Genomic DNA, 15997 nt, shown 5'->3' with positions numbered 1-15997 from the left:
TAAAATATTATTGGAATGTATATTTGACCAAATTGTCTTTATTATATATTTGTTTTTTTAACAAGTTGGAAAATATTTATATATTTTCTTTAAAAAAATTAAATTCATAAAATTTATATATATATTTTTACAAAATTGAAAATATAAAAAGGTTTAATGAAATGTTAAAATTTTATTATAACCCCTGAACTTCATATAAAATTTTAATTATATATTTTTTTGTAAATCTAAAATAGTTTAAGGATAAATTTGTAATTTAACATTCGTAGAATTTTTATTATTCAATGACATAATAAGGATATTTTTTTAAAAAAATATATAAGGGCATTTTAGTCCAAATTGCAGGTAATCCAACAATACCTAAGGAAAAGGAGGTAATGACATTCCAGGTAATATACCCCAAAAAATCCACTATTGGTAATGTAAGATTATCGGGAATAACATTCCCGGCCAACCAAACAGGGGAATGTGGATTCCATTCCCATGGGAATCTCATATTCCCTCAACCAAACACACCCTAAAGGAGACAAAGTTGCACAGTTAGATATGTGTCGTTAGATCTGCAGCTAATCAAACGGCCATGATCATATTAGAATGTTCCAGAAGCTCAAAGGCCACCACCGACGACCGATAAAACGGCGCATGAAGACCACGCACCGATGAAACCACTGTCATACGTTGACCAAACAATCTTAACATGTTGAACAGTAACTTTTAGGGCCATTTCAAGCAATCTTTGCCAGCAAACTGAGAGCAAAACAACCCAAAATCACGGCAAAAATCAAGCACAATCAAATTGAACCAAGAATGGAAACAAAAATGAACACAAAAGGCAACCCAAATTCATTGGAAGTAAAGGAAGCATTTTCCTAAAAGAGGCATGAACAAAATCAGCAAAAATCAACTAAAGAAAGGCAATGAAACCATATCAAAATGATAAAGGGGAAGATCATTTCATCGGATCCCTTTAATTTTGGGATAAAGAGATTACAAAATCTTTTATCGGAGAAAAGATTTGAGCCTCACAATGCTATAAAACCTGTAAAAAATGACATTTCCTATTAAATACTTATTTTCTCCCCTTCAATAACTTTCTCTTGACCAATTTTATTGAAATTTTGCATGGTCTTTATCAAGTATTACCACCCATTTTTATGATAATTATTGAGAACGTGAATTTCCATGACAATTCCCTTACTTGGTTGAGTGGAAAATTTTGAGTGTGTTTGGCAAGAAAGAAAAATGATTGAAGAAGAAAATAATTTTTGAACGTGCTCGATAAGAAAGAAAAGTGAGGGGGAAATGACATGCATGATTATTTTCCATCCCCTGTGTAAAACAAAACATTGAATTTTTTTTTGGATAAATTGAATTTTATTATCCAAATGAACATTACAGGAAACAAGAAACATCCCAAGAGGGAGTATATCAGTTATTTAGAACAAAAATTAGTCAATACTCCAATAATTACAGAGAATAGAATTAACATCGTCAAGTCTGGATTCTAACTTGCTCCTTGATGTTCTTCAAAAGCTGCTCCATTTCTCTATTTCTATTTTGAAAGATTCTTCTATTCCTTTCTTCCCAAATGAAATAAATGTAAGCATTCCATGCAATCCTCAAAACAGTGGAGATGAGGGATTTACCTTTCCATTCTCTACAAGACCAATCAAGCTGTGTTTCCCAGGACATGTGGGGTTTACGCAAGTGAGTGCGCTGCAATATGGAGTTCCAGAGAGCTTTAGCAAAGTGGCAGTCAGTAAACAAATGGTTTCTAGTTTGAATTTCCTCTTTACAGAAGACACGTAACTCATCAGTTTGAATTCTCATTCGAGATAGTCGGGCACGAGTTGGAAGTCTATCATGAATAGCCATCCAAGTTATCATACTTGTTTTTGGAATATGGAGAGGAAACCAAACCACTTTGTGCCATGGGACCTTGATATGCTTTTCTCTAATTTCTTCCCATATTTCCTTAGTCTTCAAAACACCTGCATTGAGAATGGGAATGGCTTCTGTCCTTAGCTTTAACAGTTTTTTGATACCCCAGCTGTGAGTAGGACTTTCACTTAAGTCAATAAAATCTTTGTTCTTGATCACATACAACTTAATCCAAGCAACCCAAAGTGAACCTTCTCTAGCAAGAATATTCTGAATTAACTGAATCATGTAAGCCTTGTTCTATATTTTGATATTTTTAAAACTGATACCACCTTCAGATTTGGGACAACAAATATTTTTCCAACTGATTCTAGCTCCAGTAGCCGCTTGATCAAATCCCCTCCAAAGAAAACGTGTACATAGCTGGTCAATTCTATTAATAACAGACTGAGGAAGCATGAACTATCTGCACCAATAGTTTGAAATATTAAACAGAAAAGATTTGATCAATTCAAATCTTCCAGCATAACTGAGCATTTTTCCAGACCAAAGAAGCAATTTATATTTAATGCTATCAATAAGCGGTTGGTAGTCTTGAATATTCAGTTTCCGAGTGACTAAGGGTACCCCTAAATACCTTACAGGCAAAAATCCTTGTTTAAACCCAGAGAATGCTTTAATAGCTTCAAGATTTCTATCGAAATACCAGCAGCAAACAGTTTTGTCTTATCAACATTAAGCTTAAGACCAGACAAGCTATAAAAGTGATTAAGAACAGTAAGGATACCAACAACAGAATCAGTGTTTCCTTTGCAAAAAATTAAGAGATCGTCAGTAAAAGATAAATGAGTGAGTCTATTTTTATTTTTTATTTTTGCATTTTGGGTGATATCCAAATAAACCCCTAATAACATTAATGTTTAGGATCTTTGAAAGAATATTCATGGAAAGAACAAATAAAATAGGAGATAAAGGGTCTCCTTGACGAATACCCCTATGACCTTTGAAGTATCCTATTAAGCTACCATTTAAAGAGATAGAATATATTGCTTCCTTGAAGCAAGCTTCAATCCAGCTTATGAAGATGTTTGGTAGACCAATAGCAATTAGAACAGCTGAAATAAAGTCCCAATGAAAAGAATCAAAGGCTTTTTGAAGGTCAATTTTAAGAGCACACTTTGGAGAGATATTCTTCCTCACATAGCCTTTTACAAGTTCTTGAGCTAGAAGAGTGTTGTCAATTATAGTTCTTCCTCTGACAAAAGCAGTCTGGTTTAGTGAAATTATGTCAGGCAACAACATAGTCATTCTTTTGACAAGGATTTTAGAGATAATTTTGTAAACTACAGAGCAACAGGAAATTGGCCTGAAATCCTTGACTTTGCTAGGATTGGGAATCTTAGGAATCAATGAAATAATTGTTTAGTTGAAGGCAGGCAGTAAGTAAGAATCCTTGAAGAAAAATTTGATAGCATTTATAACATCATCCCCAACAACATTCCAAGTTTTCTTGAAGAAAATAGGAGTGAACCCATCAGGGCTAGTAGATTTTTCATTCCCTTGGTTGAAAATTGCTTCTTTTATCTCTTCAGAAGTAATGATTTTGGTTAAGTCAGAAATAACATCAGAGGACAGATTGACATTAAGCATATTTTTCAAGAAGAAGAGATCAGGTTTTTGAACACCAGGATCAACAGTTCCAAGCTGAGCTTTAAAGTAATCTAAGATTTCAATAGCCATATCATCAAAAGATTCCAATCTTTGTCCTTGTACATTAATGATAACTCTGATAGTGTCTCTTTTATGTTTGTTAGCAATGACAGAATGGAACAAATTGGTGCATCTATCTCCCTCTTTGATCCATTTGACTATAACTTTCTGTTTGAGAAATAGATTTTCAGCTTCTTCAATAGAAAACATCTCCTTTTGAACATTCAATTCTTTTTCAATAGGACTAATGCCACTAAGAGTTGAGATTTGGATATTTTCAAGCTCGGCTTTTTTGAGTTTAACTCTAGCAGAGATATCAATGTAGAAGTCCTTGTTTAAATACTGTAAACAAGGTTTCAGGCGTTTTAATTTGTGAAATAGTATATGCATAGGGTTTCCATGGGTAGCCTGCTGCCAGGATTTTTGAACTCCAGTAAGGAAATTTTGATGGTTGGCCCAGAAATTAAAAAATTTAAAAGGTTTGGGATGATTAGTTTGGATATCTTTACTTAACCAGACAAGAGCCATACAGTGATTAGAAGGTCCAGGAGCAAGGAATTCAACAAAAGATTTTTGGAAGGAAGAGGACCAAAGAGGATTAATAAGCACTCTTTCTAGTTTTCTAGCAAGATAATTTTCTTTTTTCTTATTACTCCAAGTAAAAGAAGGACCCAAATAAGGATGGTCACAAAGTTGAAGATCATATAAAACATCATGGAAATCTTTCATATCAGAGAAGTAATAAGGCCCTAAAAGTTCAAAATCAAAGCTTTCCTTAGGGTTAAGATAAATGTTGAAATCTCCCCCTAGAACCCAAGGAAAAGAGCCAAAAGAGATATTAAGATCTCTTAGGTGATGCCAAATAAATCTCCTAGAAAGGCCATAATTGTTCCCATAAACAGTTGTGATGATAAACTGCTCATTATTGAAATTGCATTTGACAGTGATGCTTTGAGAAGTAGAATGACAGAAGGAAATATTTATTCCTGTCTTCCAGAGAAACCAGATCCTGCCATTAGAAGCTGAGTCATAGTTGGTAATCACACCCTAATCCCCAAATCTAGAGTGAAAGATATTAGCAAAATTTTCAGTCTTGACACGAGTCTCCAACAAACAAAGAATGTCAACATTGAAAAGCTTGGCTCTATTGAGGAATTTAATATATTTTTTAGGATTATTTAAACCTCTTATGTTCCAAAAACAAATGATCATTGAGAAGGATATATGGGATCACCCCCTTGTTCACTATTTACAGAACTTTGAACTTTAACAGTGTGCTCTTTCTTTTTAAATTTAAGCTCTTTAATCAAATTAGCAACCCCTGAGGCAGCAGGTCTTGGTTTCCTAACTTGAATCTCAATAGAAGGAGGGTTCTTATCAATGGTGCTAAGGATTTCAAATCTATTTGTTGATCCTTTTAAAATAGTATTAGATTTAGCTTTTAGAGGCATACCTCTACCTCTTTTTAGGATAGGAACAGATTCATTATCCTTAGCATTTGAAGGGATTTCAAGAGTTGTAGTTACCCCTTTAACAGATTCCACTAAATTAGGAGAGAGTTGAGGAATGATAGAAGATTCTTCACCAGAAAAGTTATTTGGGTCACTCTTGGAAGATGAAGCAATTTGTACCGGAGAAAGAATATTGTTTGGTAACTCATAATCTGAAACCTTTGGAGAAGGATTAAAATTCCGAGTATGTTCAGATTTTTCCTTAGGAAGAGAAGGATCTGACTCTGGTTCCTGTAAGGGTTCAATTCCTTCAAAGGAGTTAGTCCCTTGGTTAGCAATCATGACAGATTTCTTCCTCCAAAATTTTGTAGAAGAATGAGCAGTAGAGGTGTTAACAGAGCAGTTTTTATCAGTATGACCAAAAGAATTACACCTTTTACAGAAGAATGATACCATGGAACTTTAACAAAGATGATAGTGGTCTGACCATTAGCCATAACCACTTCAACAGTTTTTGGAATTTCCTCTTTAGCACCTACTTCAATGCAAACCTTAGAAAATTCTAATCTAGTTTTTGAAGCAGTAACAGAGTCCATGGAAATGGGGACTCCTAGAGCACTAGCAATGTAACTAAGACCTTCCCTATTAAATAATTCCAGTGGAACATTGAACAGATGAATCCAAAGAGGAAGACGAGATAAATCAAAGTTAAGCTTTTGTAGATTAGGCTTCCATTTTATGAGGATTAATGGCTTATTAAGAATATGCCATGGTCCGTTTTCAATGACCTAATCCCTAGCAGAATCAGAGTTGAAAGAAAATATATATAAATTGTTCCCAGCAAGACTGACCTGAACAGAAAACCCCTTCGAAGCCTGATTCCAGAGATTATCAATAACTCGTTGTAGAGAGAGAAAATTGGGGGCTGACCCAAGAAACTGTCCAACTAGTGCTGACTTCCATTCTGTCGTACCTGTCTCGAAGACCTCTGGAGGAGGTTGAATAATTGAAACCTTATCGTTTAATTTTGGAGGGAAATAAGAAAGTTCCTGATTTGCTTTACACCCAAATAATTTGCGCCAGTCCATTACTAATGTGAAGAGAAGTGAATAAAGAAGACCAGAAGAATAATAATCAGAAGAAAACTAGACAAGAACGCTGGAGAGGCGACGAAAAACTCAAGTTCCATTAGCCCTGCTAACGTGCTCCCAGAGAACTCCGTAAACGTGCGCCATTATTAAAAAAACATTAAATTTTAGAAGGAAAATATGAAAGAAAATATGAGAGAGTTCAAAATATGTATTTTTTTAACTTAGTTTTTTCTTCTAATTTTCCATCTCTACCAATCAACGAATGGAAAGTAAATTACATTTTCTTCCAAATTTTTCATCCTTTCTACCAAGCACACTAATGGAAAGAAAAATAGTTTTCTATCCTTCCATTTTTAACTTTTCATCATAGAAGAAATAAGAGTAAAATGCGAACGTTTTGCTATCGTTTTTGCAGTAAAAAGAACGATATTATTTTAGGCATCAATAATGGCACCAAAATGATGTTGTTTGGTCCATATCATCTTACCGTTTGAATTTTAATGACCAAACAATATAATTAGAGTTAAAATCAAAATTTAATGCTATAATATGAAAAATTAAAAGTTCAATGGTATAAATATTTCACTACCTAAAGTTCAATGACATGTGATGTAATTTATCCATACTTTACTGATATTCTATGTCCTTGAGTCAATAACAACAACGCTATAGGAAGTTATCCAAATCAATACTACAGCTGTCGAGATATTATTGGCGAGAATGCTTTGACTTAAACAGGTTGAAAAGATTGAAGAACCAACCAATCAGAATTCACATTATAACGTATAACCTCTGGCGCTTAGAAAGTCCAAAATTCACGTTTAGTTATATTAAAATCTAATTTTTTATTATAACAAATATATAATTTATTGCTAGCTTTATATGTATATTATAAAATATCAATCGATCAATTAAAAATATTTTTTATAAATAATAATAAACGTCTCATTTATTTATATAAAAAGACTCGTTAGCTTATAACTCGTAAAAAAAGTTTTATTAACCTAATATCACATAATTATGTATATATAGACTGATAATATTATCTTTCTGATAGCCTCTTAACTAAGACATAACTATAACTATAGTTATTATTTAACATATATATTTCCATCCCAATGACACCCTCAAAACTGAAGAATTATTTCATGGATTTAGCTAATCACGTCATCCATAAATTTAATGAATCATATTTATTAATTTTAAAATATTTTAAAATAATTATTTATATTTTATTTATAAATAAAAAAATGAAAATTCGCCTTAGAGGAAAAATGAGAGAAACAAATGTTATTGATTGAATCATTGAGCAGAGCTGACCTTCCATTCGTCAAAGAGCAAGTTAACTAACTCTTTGTTATTTACCCTTTTAAATAAACCGAACAAATCAAACACAGTTTTCACTTGTTTAACCTTTCTATTTCTCCTCTTTGAATTCTCAAATTCTTCACCTTTTGTTTTCTTCAGGAAAAAGTATTTGTGCTTAAAGCTTAAATACTCCAAAACGAGAAAAGCTTTTATGTGCCTGCTTTCAACTTTACTTGAAATCATCTCCTTCGGGTGAGTGCTTTTAGTGTTGTTTTTCTGGTTGAATTCAGTGTTATGTGCTGTTTTTTTTATATTTTTGGAATGGTTTGTTCTGAAATGGGCTGTTTGATTATCCACTTTTTATTACATGCATGGTGTTTGTTTTACTGAAATCTAATAGGTTTTCATCAAATGGATTCTTTGATTTCAAGTGTTTTTGGTACATGCATGGAATTGTCAGTTATCTCAGTTTTATGAAGCTCTCTCTCAGATAGACTTGAGACTTGAGAGCATGTTCATCCGGTTGGATTTTGTTTTTGTGATAATAGGATTTCATATTTATATAAGCTTTGAGATGATCACATAGTATTATGCAGATTTTTAAACATTCATTTGTATGTTGGTATCATGTAATCACGTTGTGTTCGAATTAATCTTTTGTGGGGTTTTGGTACAGAAATGGCTATAAAGAAAAACGGGTTCATTCATAGTTCTGCACCAGAAGAACTAAAGAAAGTTTTGAAAGAAGTGGCAGCCGGATGGGGAGATGCGATACAAGATATAGAAGAATTCGATGTAATTCCACTGAAGGGAGCAATGACTAATGAGGTCTTTCAGATAAACTGGCCTACAAATCATGGTGATCTTCATCACAAAGTGTTGGTCCGGATTTACGGTGAAGGTGTCGAAGTGTTTTTCGATAGGGATGATGAGATTAGGACCTTTGAGTGCATGTCCAAGCATGGTCAAGGACCTAGGCTTCTTGGGCGGTTTTCGGATGGAAGGATCGAGGAGTTCATTCATGCCAGGGTATATATAATTTTCTTTCATCCTTGATGTCTAATTCGCACAATGTTACATTATGTGTTAGAATAACTATATCTTAACTGCAATTTACGGATGATGTTCAATTGCAACTCAATTCTTTCCTTGCTTAATGATTTCCGAATGTTGATTATTGCTCTGGAGCCATTAGAAGAAGACTAGATCAGGGTCATCTAAACGAGTACCTGTAGGAAAGGAAGTTCTTGGTGCCATCTAATGGTTACTTAATGTCGGTCTTCTTCCTCCTCAATTTGCAAATGATCTACAAGTTTTCTTTTGACATCAACTATCAATTTGCTTAGATTTTTATTCATAAATACATGGTCAACCCTGATAACCCATTTTATCAGGCTGATGCTAGTAGATCAAGTAATGAATTTTTGGCGGTTTTGTTTCAGGCACCCATCTTTTATCTTATTTCTGGTGTTGCCCCTTAACATTATCTTATTGATTTACCAGACACTTTCTGCAGCTGATCTCCGGGACCCAGAAATATCTTCCCTTATAGCAGCTAAATTGAGAGAGTTCCACGATCTTGACATGCCTGGTCCGAAGAATGTATTTCTCTGGGAGCGATTGAGGTACTAATATGCATTTGTGATATCAGTTCTTTTATCTTTCGGCTCGAAAGGATCTTATCCCTTTTTGCTTCTTACAGGACTTGGCTTAGTCAGGCAAAGAAGATCTGTTCCCAGGGAACTGCTGAAGAATTCGGCTTGGATGTTCTCGGAGAGGAAATAAGCATCCTCGAGAAAGAGTTAACACAGAGTTATCAAGAGATTGGGTTTTGTCACAATGATTTGCAATATGGTAACATAATGATGGATGAAGAGACGAGAGCAATTACCCTAATCGTAAGTTTCCGGTTCCGTTAACATTAGTCGCAATTATTGCTTCTATACAGTGCTTTCAGTTCTAGACTCTGCTCTAGCATTTTCTTTAGCTTAATCTTCCCTTGAAAAATTAGTTAAACACGCATTTGCAACTATATTTCTCCAATCTGCATATACAAAAGTTGTTTTATTTGACTAAAACTGTTTCATCTGCGTGCTCTTGGAGTAAACTAATGGTCAGCCAAATCAGAATTAATTATGAATGTTACATGGAATTCATTACTTCCTTTTCGCAGGACTACGAGTATGCAAGTTACAATCCTGTCGCTTATGACCTTGCAAATCACTTCTGCGAGATGGCCACTAATTATCATTCCGAGACACCCCATATTTTGGACTACCGCATATACCCTGGTAACTTGTAATTTTAGAAACATCTTTTTAATTGGTTTCGAAAACATCATGCAGGTTTGAGTCGAATTGTCGTAACCGTTTTTCGTCCGGGCACGAAATATTTATTTGGCGGGGAAATTAATGTTAATAAATAATTTTGAAAATAATTTGGGAGTCGCCATCAGCCTTTTGGGTCAGGTAGGTTGAATACCTAAAAAATATCTTTTAAAAGAGTTTTTAAGAAAACATCAATTAAAAGATAAACTGATCTGCGTTTTAACCATTCTTTTTAATAATAAAAAGGGATTCGTGGTCGGTTACGTTTAGGGAAGGATTAGCACCCCTATAACGCCCAAAATTGGTACTTTTTAATTATAAATTGTCTCTATTATTAAAATTTTAAAAATTCAAAAATATATTTAATTTATAATTCTATTCTTTCAAAATTATAAAAAATATTTATTTATTTAAAAATATCCGAAAAGAACTTCTAGGTGCCTTAAGACAGTTCTTTTCTTTGATATTGATAAGTATGAATTTATATAATATTGTTTAATTTTTAATTTTAAAATATCAGAATAGAACATCCAGTTGTATTAAGACTGTCCTTTTCTTCGATATGGAAAATAAATAAACATTGTTAAATAAATAATGTATATATTTATAATATAGTAAAACAATAATTAAAGTAATGATTGAAAATATATTAGAATAATAAAAATTAAGTTAAAACATAACTAAACAATGATTAAAAATAAATAAAATAATAAATGTAAAATTATGAACATAACCTGAATCATCATAAAATAAAATTACTAATAGTGTAATTAATCCTTAATTAATTAATCAGTGATTAAAATAAAATTTATCAAAGTTTAAAGGCTCTATCTCGAATAAATAAAACTTTAAGTGCTAAATGTAATTTAGCCTTATTTAATTAATCGGATTAAAATAAACGTTAATAAAATTATAAGGTACTAAATCAATTATTTACCCTAAATATATATATAAACTGATAATGACTAAAATGTAATAAAATAAAATTGAATGATATGATTAAAAGAATTAAAACTTGCTTTTAATGACTAATTTGTAATTTTACAAACTAGGAGTGACTGCGGAAAGGGTTTACCCATGATGGAAATTACACAGATACCCTCCCCCTTAAACGACGTCGCACGGATGAGGGTTTATAACCCTGAATGCCTGGCCCGAAGGGCCAAGCTTCTCATTTGCCTCATTTCTTTCTTTCTCAAGACGAGAGAACCAGAGTTCTCTCTGGTTTCTCTCTAGTTTCCTTCGCCGGAGGGAAACTGGCGGCCATGGGCCACCGTATTCCGCCGCCGGCCACCGCCGCCGGCCACCGTAACGGTGGTCGGAATTCACAAAAAATACCCCCAAAACGTAGATCTAAATGCCCTAAGACCGATTCCGGTCTTTGTTTTCCATAAAAGACTCCTAATCGGAGTAAATCTACGAAAATACCTTCGGTATTTTCTGTTCTCCGGCGATGTTTAGTGCTTCCGACGGTGGTCAAGGCTCCAAGGGTAAGTTTCTTTTCTTCTTTCTTTGTTTTCTATTTTTTTTTCTGGTTGTTGGTTGCTGTTCGTTTGTGTTCTTTTCCTCCTCTATTTTTTTTTTGTTCTGTTTTTTCGTTCTCTGCCGTCTGTGGATCCTTTTTGTCTTGCAGGTGGGTGGTGGCTTTTATAGCCACCACCGGTGCGGTCATCGGACTGGTCCGAAGAGGGGGCTTTGGTGAGTCACCGGACTACCAGTGGTGACTCACCCCGTAGCCTTGGCGTGGACGGCCGTCGTTGATCTTCTGGAGCCTTCATTCGGGATGTGGCAGCGGCGGAGGCGGTGAGGGCTTCTGGAAGCAGCAGCGGCGGCGGTGGACGTGTCCCTAGGGTATAGATACCCTAGGGTTTCCTCTGGCAAATGATGGACCGTTGGATCAAACCAGATCCAACGGTTGAGATTGAAGATGGCGGCTGGCGGCTGGCTAGATTTAGGGTTAGGGAACCCTAACTGGAAACCCAAATATTTAGGGTTTCCGGTTGGATTTGGACCGGTTTCAGTTGGTTTGTAACTGAGCCGGTTTAATTGTAACTGGTTTGTATTTAATATATTTAATAATAAAAATAATAATAATAATAATAATATTAATAATGATAATAATAATAATAATAATAATAATAATAATAATAATAATAATAATAATAATAATAATAATAATAATAATATGGATAAAAATTTAGTATCTTCAGCTGCCCCTCTTTGCTCATTCTTGTGTTAACAAGAATAGGGCAAAGATAAAAAGATAATAAAATTTTTATCCATTTGACTTTACTTTGATCATGATGGAGATATTGACTAAATTCTTCTTTTTCTCCAAATAAGTTCTTCTTATTATGAACTCTCTGCTGGGGATGATGATGACCTCCTTTCTGTGATAGAGTCATTCAAAAGGTTGAATAAACTCTTGATGAGTTCTTCTCATTATGAACTTTCTCTTCTTTCTTCAGATGATATCAAACAAAGGTTGAACAAGCTCTTCTCATTATGAACTTCTTCTTCCTTCTTCAGATGAGTTCTTCTCATTCATGAACTTTCTTTGGCCATGTTGATCCATCAAATGATGAATTTAAACAAAAAAGTTGAACAAGTTCTTCTCATTATGAACTTCTTCTTCCTTCTTCAGATGAGTTCTTCTCATTATGAACTTTCTCTGGAAAATATGATCCACCAAATGATGGATTCAGGTAAAAGGTTGAACAAATTCTTCTCATTATGAACTTCTTCTTCCTTCTTCAGATGAGTTCTTCTCATTATGAACTTTTTCTGGAAAAGATGATCCACCAAATGATGGGTTCAGGTAAAAGGTTGAACAAATTCTTCTCATTATGAACTTCTTCTTCCTTCTTCAGATGAGTTCTTCTCATTATGAACTTTCTCTGGAAAAGATGATCCACCAAATGATGGATTCAAGCAAAAGGTTGAACAAGTTCTTCTCATTATGAACTTCTTCTTCCTTCTTCAGATGAGTTCTTCTCATTATGAACTTTCTCTGGAAAAGATGATCCACCAAATGATGGGTTCAGGTAAAAGGTTGAACAAATTCTTCTCATTATGAACTTCTTCTTCCTTCTTCAGATGAGTTCTTCTCATTATGAACTTTCTCTGGAAAAGATGATCCACCAAATGATGGATTCAAGCAAAAGGTTGAACAAGTTCTTCTCATTATGAACTTCTTCTTCCTTCTTCAGATGAGTTCTTCTCATTATGAACTTTCTCTGGAAAAGATGATCCACCAAATGATGGGTTCAGGTAAAAGGTTGAACAAGTTCTTCTCATTATGAACTTCTTCTTCCTTCTTCAGATGAGTTCTTCTCATTATGAACTTTCTCTGGAAATGTTGATCCATCAAGTGATGAATTCAAGCAAAAGGTTGAACAAGTTCTTCTCATTATGAACTTCTTCTTCCTTCTTCAGATGAGTTCTTCTCATTATGAACTTTCTCTGGAAAAGATGATCCACCAAATGATGGATTCAAGCAAAAGGTTGAACAAGTTCTTCTCATTATGAACTTCTTCTTCCTTCTTCAGATGAGTTCTTCTCATTATGAACTTTCTCTGGAAATGCTGATCCATCGAATGATGGATTTGAACTTTGCTAAAATCTTTGAAATTCCTGTCAAATATTCAACATGGATAAAATGAATGAAAATGCTCCTATTTTGCAAATGTCTAAATATGATGCATGAATGTTGATGCAATCTTTGTTTAACTTCAAAATGGTGAACTCGGTTTTCCTCCACTTCATCATTTATTGCCAGGGTCACCTCTGGATATCAGTGTAGCAACTTATGCTATCAAGCTTGCATTTCTGAAGAACCATCTGATCAACTTGTATCTTTATGTCTTCTTTGCTTCATGAAAGTCTTAGAAGAATTGTTTCATTTGTGGAACTCTTGTCGTAGTCAGAATTATGACCTTGATGTCCCATTTTGTCTTGGATAAAACCAACTTTCTTTGCTTGGAGTTGTGCAGAAATCCGATCAAGCTTTCATCTTTGAAAAGAGAATCTGTCATCTTTAAAAAGGGAATCTATCATCTTTGAAAAGAGAATCTATCATCTTTGAAGAGCGTAGATGTAGATATGTCTGACTCAACAGGGATTAATTAGGAGAGTAGAGTATGTTCTAATTTAACTCTTGAAACATATCACAAGGAAGATTTATTTCAATTCCTTTCATGTCTCCATATATAATCAGATCTCGAATAAGACAACTTGGATCATATCATGTCGAGATGTTTAACAACAACATGTAGTTCAACCTTAGTTGGCACTACTAGTTTCTTGTTTAAAATTTCAGCTCTCCTTCTGTGGAAAGAAATCTTCATCATATCTCATTTCTAATCTTGAGGTTGAAGAAGACAGACTTCATCTTGTATCAATAAAGAAAAACCATATGATAACAACATTGGTTCAACACCATAATCACTGGTTCATAAAACATTTGACAACACATTCTTCATCTCCTGTGGCTTCTGCTCGAATTGCTGGTCAATGAAGCTCTTTGCATGGTGTTCAAAGTTTTTGTATGATGTCACAAGACCACTTGAGAACAAAACTCAATGGGAATACAAGTGAAATACTGGTATGACCAAAAAGTTGGTCAAATTCGCCAAATGTGCTGGTGTCGAATCGAATAGGAAAAACTAATTGATCTCGATATCATCTCGGGCAAGGGCAAGTGTAATACTGATCATGTTTTCTTCTGTAATGAGCATTGTAGAAAGTAGAAACACTTCCTATAGGATCCATGTACAGAAAGATATCCGTGGATTTCTTGCTGCTGGGGATGAAACGTACATGATAAAACCCAAAATAGATAAAAATTCAGTTCAGCCTGACTGGCAATGATAACCCCAATAATAGCGGGAATAACAGTAATGTAAGTGAGTCGAGTCTCCCTTTCCAATGTCATCAAGTAAAAAAAAACTGATGTGAAAAACAGCTTCATAATCCCAACAGTATGGTTGAAACTAACTGTCAGGAACCTCAAAGAAATATTTTCAATTATCACTGATACAGAGAATGCAAAATTCAAAGCTGAGATCTTGAGGAACTGAACCCTGGATTGAGTAGTCTCCAAGGGATCATTTTTATTCATGCAACTGTGATGTAGCTTAACAAAGATCGCGCTATCATGTGACACATGGTTTTAAGAAGATTGGTATTTGAAACCATACTTGCTGAATAAATATTTGTTCAACAACAGGACCCTAATGCAACTACCTGATGAACGAAGCAATTATGTGTAGTCAGCTCAACTGTCACTGTTTCATCATTTTCATTATTCATATCTTTATGTCTCATTAGAAATATTTGTTCAAGTCAATGATCTCGACACAGGATGATATGGGCCTTCAGCATGCCCCAACATTGGCTAATACAAGTGTCCAAAATGCATCAACAGTCCTGATTCTGATTGAAAGGGGCTTCCAGCATACCCCGGCATTTTGCTGATATAAATATTCAGAATACTTCAATATTCCTGATTCTAATTGAAAGGGGTTTTCAGCATGCCACAACATTCGCTTCTTGTTAATTTGAGCCTTCAAAATGCCCCACATGGATCTGTCTGAAAGAACCTTTAAAATGCCTCAACATTTGCTGATACAGATGTTAAAAGTGTGCTCAACATTACTTCTTGTTGAGATGAGCCTCCAAGAATGCCCAAATATTCATATTGCTGTGAGCCTTCAAAATGCCCCAATATTCTATTTCTGGTTGAAACGGGCCCTCAAGATGTCCCTCTAGATCTGTCTGATTCACTCTCAATGTTTGTTTGACTGGAATGTCATGATCCCCACGAGGTCCAATTTTGACAATGAACTGTTGTAGGGACTTGTAGCTTTATTCGTGCCCCAAATCTATTTATCTTGAATACTCTCATTTTGGTGTCACTAAACAATAATGTTATCAAGTAACAAGAATTCTCTTCATATTGTCACAAATTTAAGAAGTACTCAATCATTCTGACAGAAACGTCTGAGATATGTGTCTTCTGAATGAGGTGACCATTTTCTGTATCTGGAGGGATTTAGTCAAACAGAGCAGTAAAAATAGCTTGGTAATTCGTTCCAGGCTGACACAGTGGCTTATCATCTTTTAGTGAAGGCCATCTCTGAAATATACTTTTCTGTGGGAGAAAAACCAATTTCGCAAATAGTAATCTGATGCATTGGCAAGGCTACATATACAGTGGTACAGGCTCATC

At 34.4% G+C, this 15997-nt stretch overlaps 2 protein-coding genes and 1 long non-coding RNA gene across 3 annotated transcripts in view; 1 reads left to right on the top strand and 2 right to left on the bottom strand.

The window, feature by feature from the left end:
• Positions 1-3303: 3303 nt before the first annotated feature.
• Positions 3304-6130, bottom strand: LOC120177954. The gene is made up of 4 exons (XM_039183933.1): positions 5894-6130; positions 5496-5770; positions 4845-5397; positions 3304-4638 (listed from the first exon to the last, which is right to left on the bottom strand). Exons 1-4 carry the CDS (start codon positions 6128-6130, stop codon positions 3304-3306), a joined length of 2400 nt encoding a protein of 799 aa, XP_039039864.1.
• A 1429-nt stretch (positions 6131-7559) lies between these two features.
• On the top strand, positions 7560-9758 carry LOC120177907 (probable choline kinase 1). Its single transcript, XM_039183894.1, has 5 exons — positions 7560-7693; positions 8118-8470; positions 8945-9066; positions 9144-9339; positions 9615-9758. Exons 2-5 carry the CDS (start codon positions 8120-8122, stop codon positions 9741-9743), a joined length of 798 nt encoding a protein of 265 aa, XP_039039825.1. The 5' UTR covers positions 7560-7693; positions 8118-8119; the 3' UTR covers positions 9744-9758.
• The window catches only part of LOC120177924, a 31733-nt gene continuing 24706 nt past the window's right edge, over positions 8971-15997 (bottom strand). Inside the window, exon 5 of the long non-coding RNA XR_005521484.1 lies at positions 8971-9069. This is a non-coding gene — a long non-coding RNA (uncharacterized LOC120177924). The remainder of the gene's footprint in view (positions 9070-15997) is intronic.

Source organism: Hibiscus syriacus, unplaced genomic scaffold, assembly GCF_006381635.1.
Source record: "Hibiscus syriacus cultivar Baekdansim isolate YM2019G1 unplaced genomic scaffold, ASM638163v2 tig00003480_pilon, whole genome shotgun sequence".
NCBI lineage: Eukaryota > Viridiplantae > Streptophyta > Magnoliopsida > Malvales > Malvaceae > Hibiscus > Hibiscus syriacus.
Note: the sequence above shows the minus strand (reverse complement) of the source record. Positions and strands in the feature narration are given on the sequence as shown.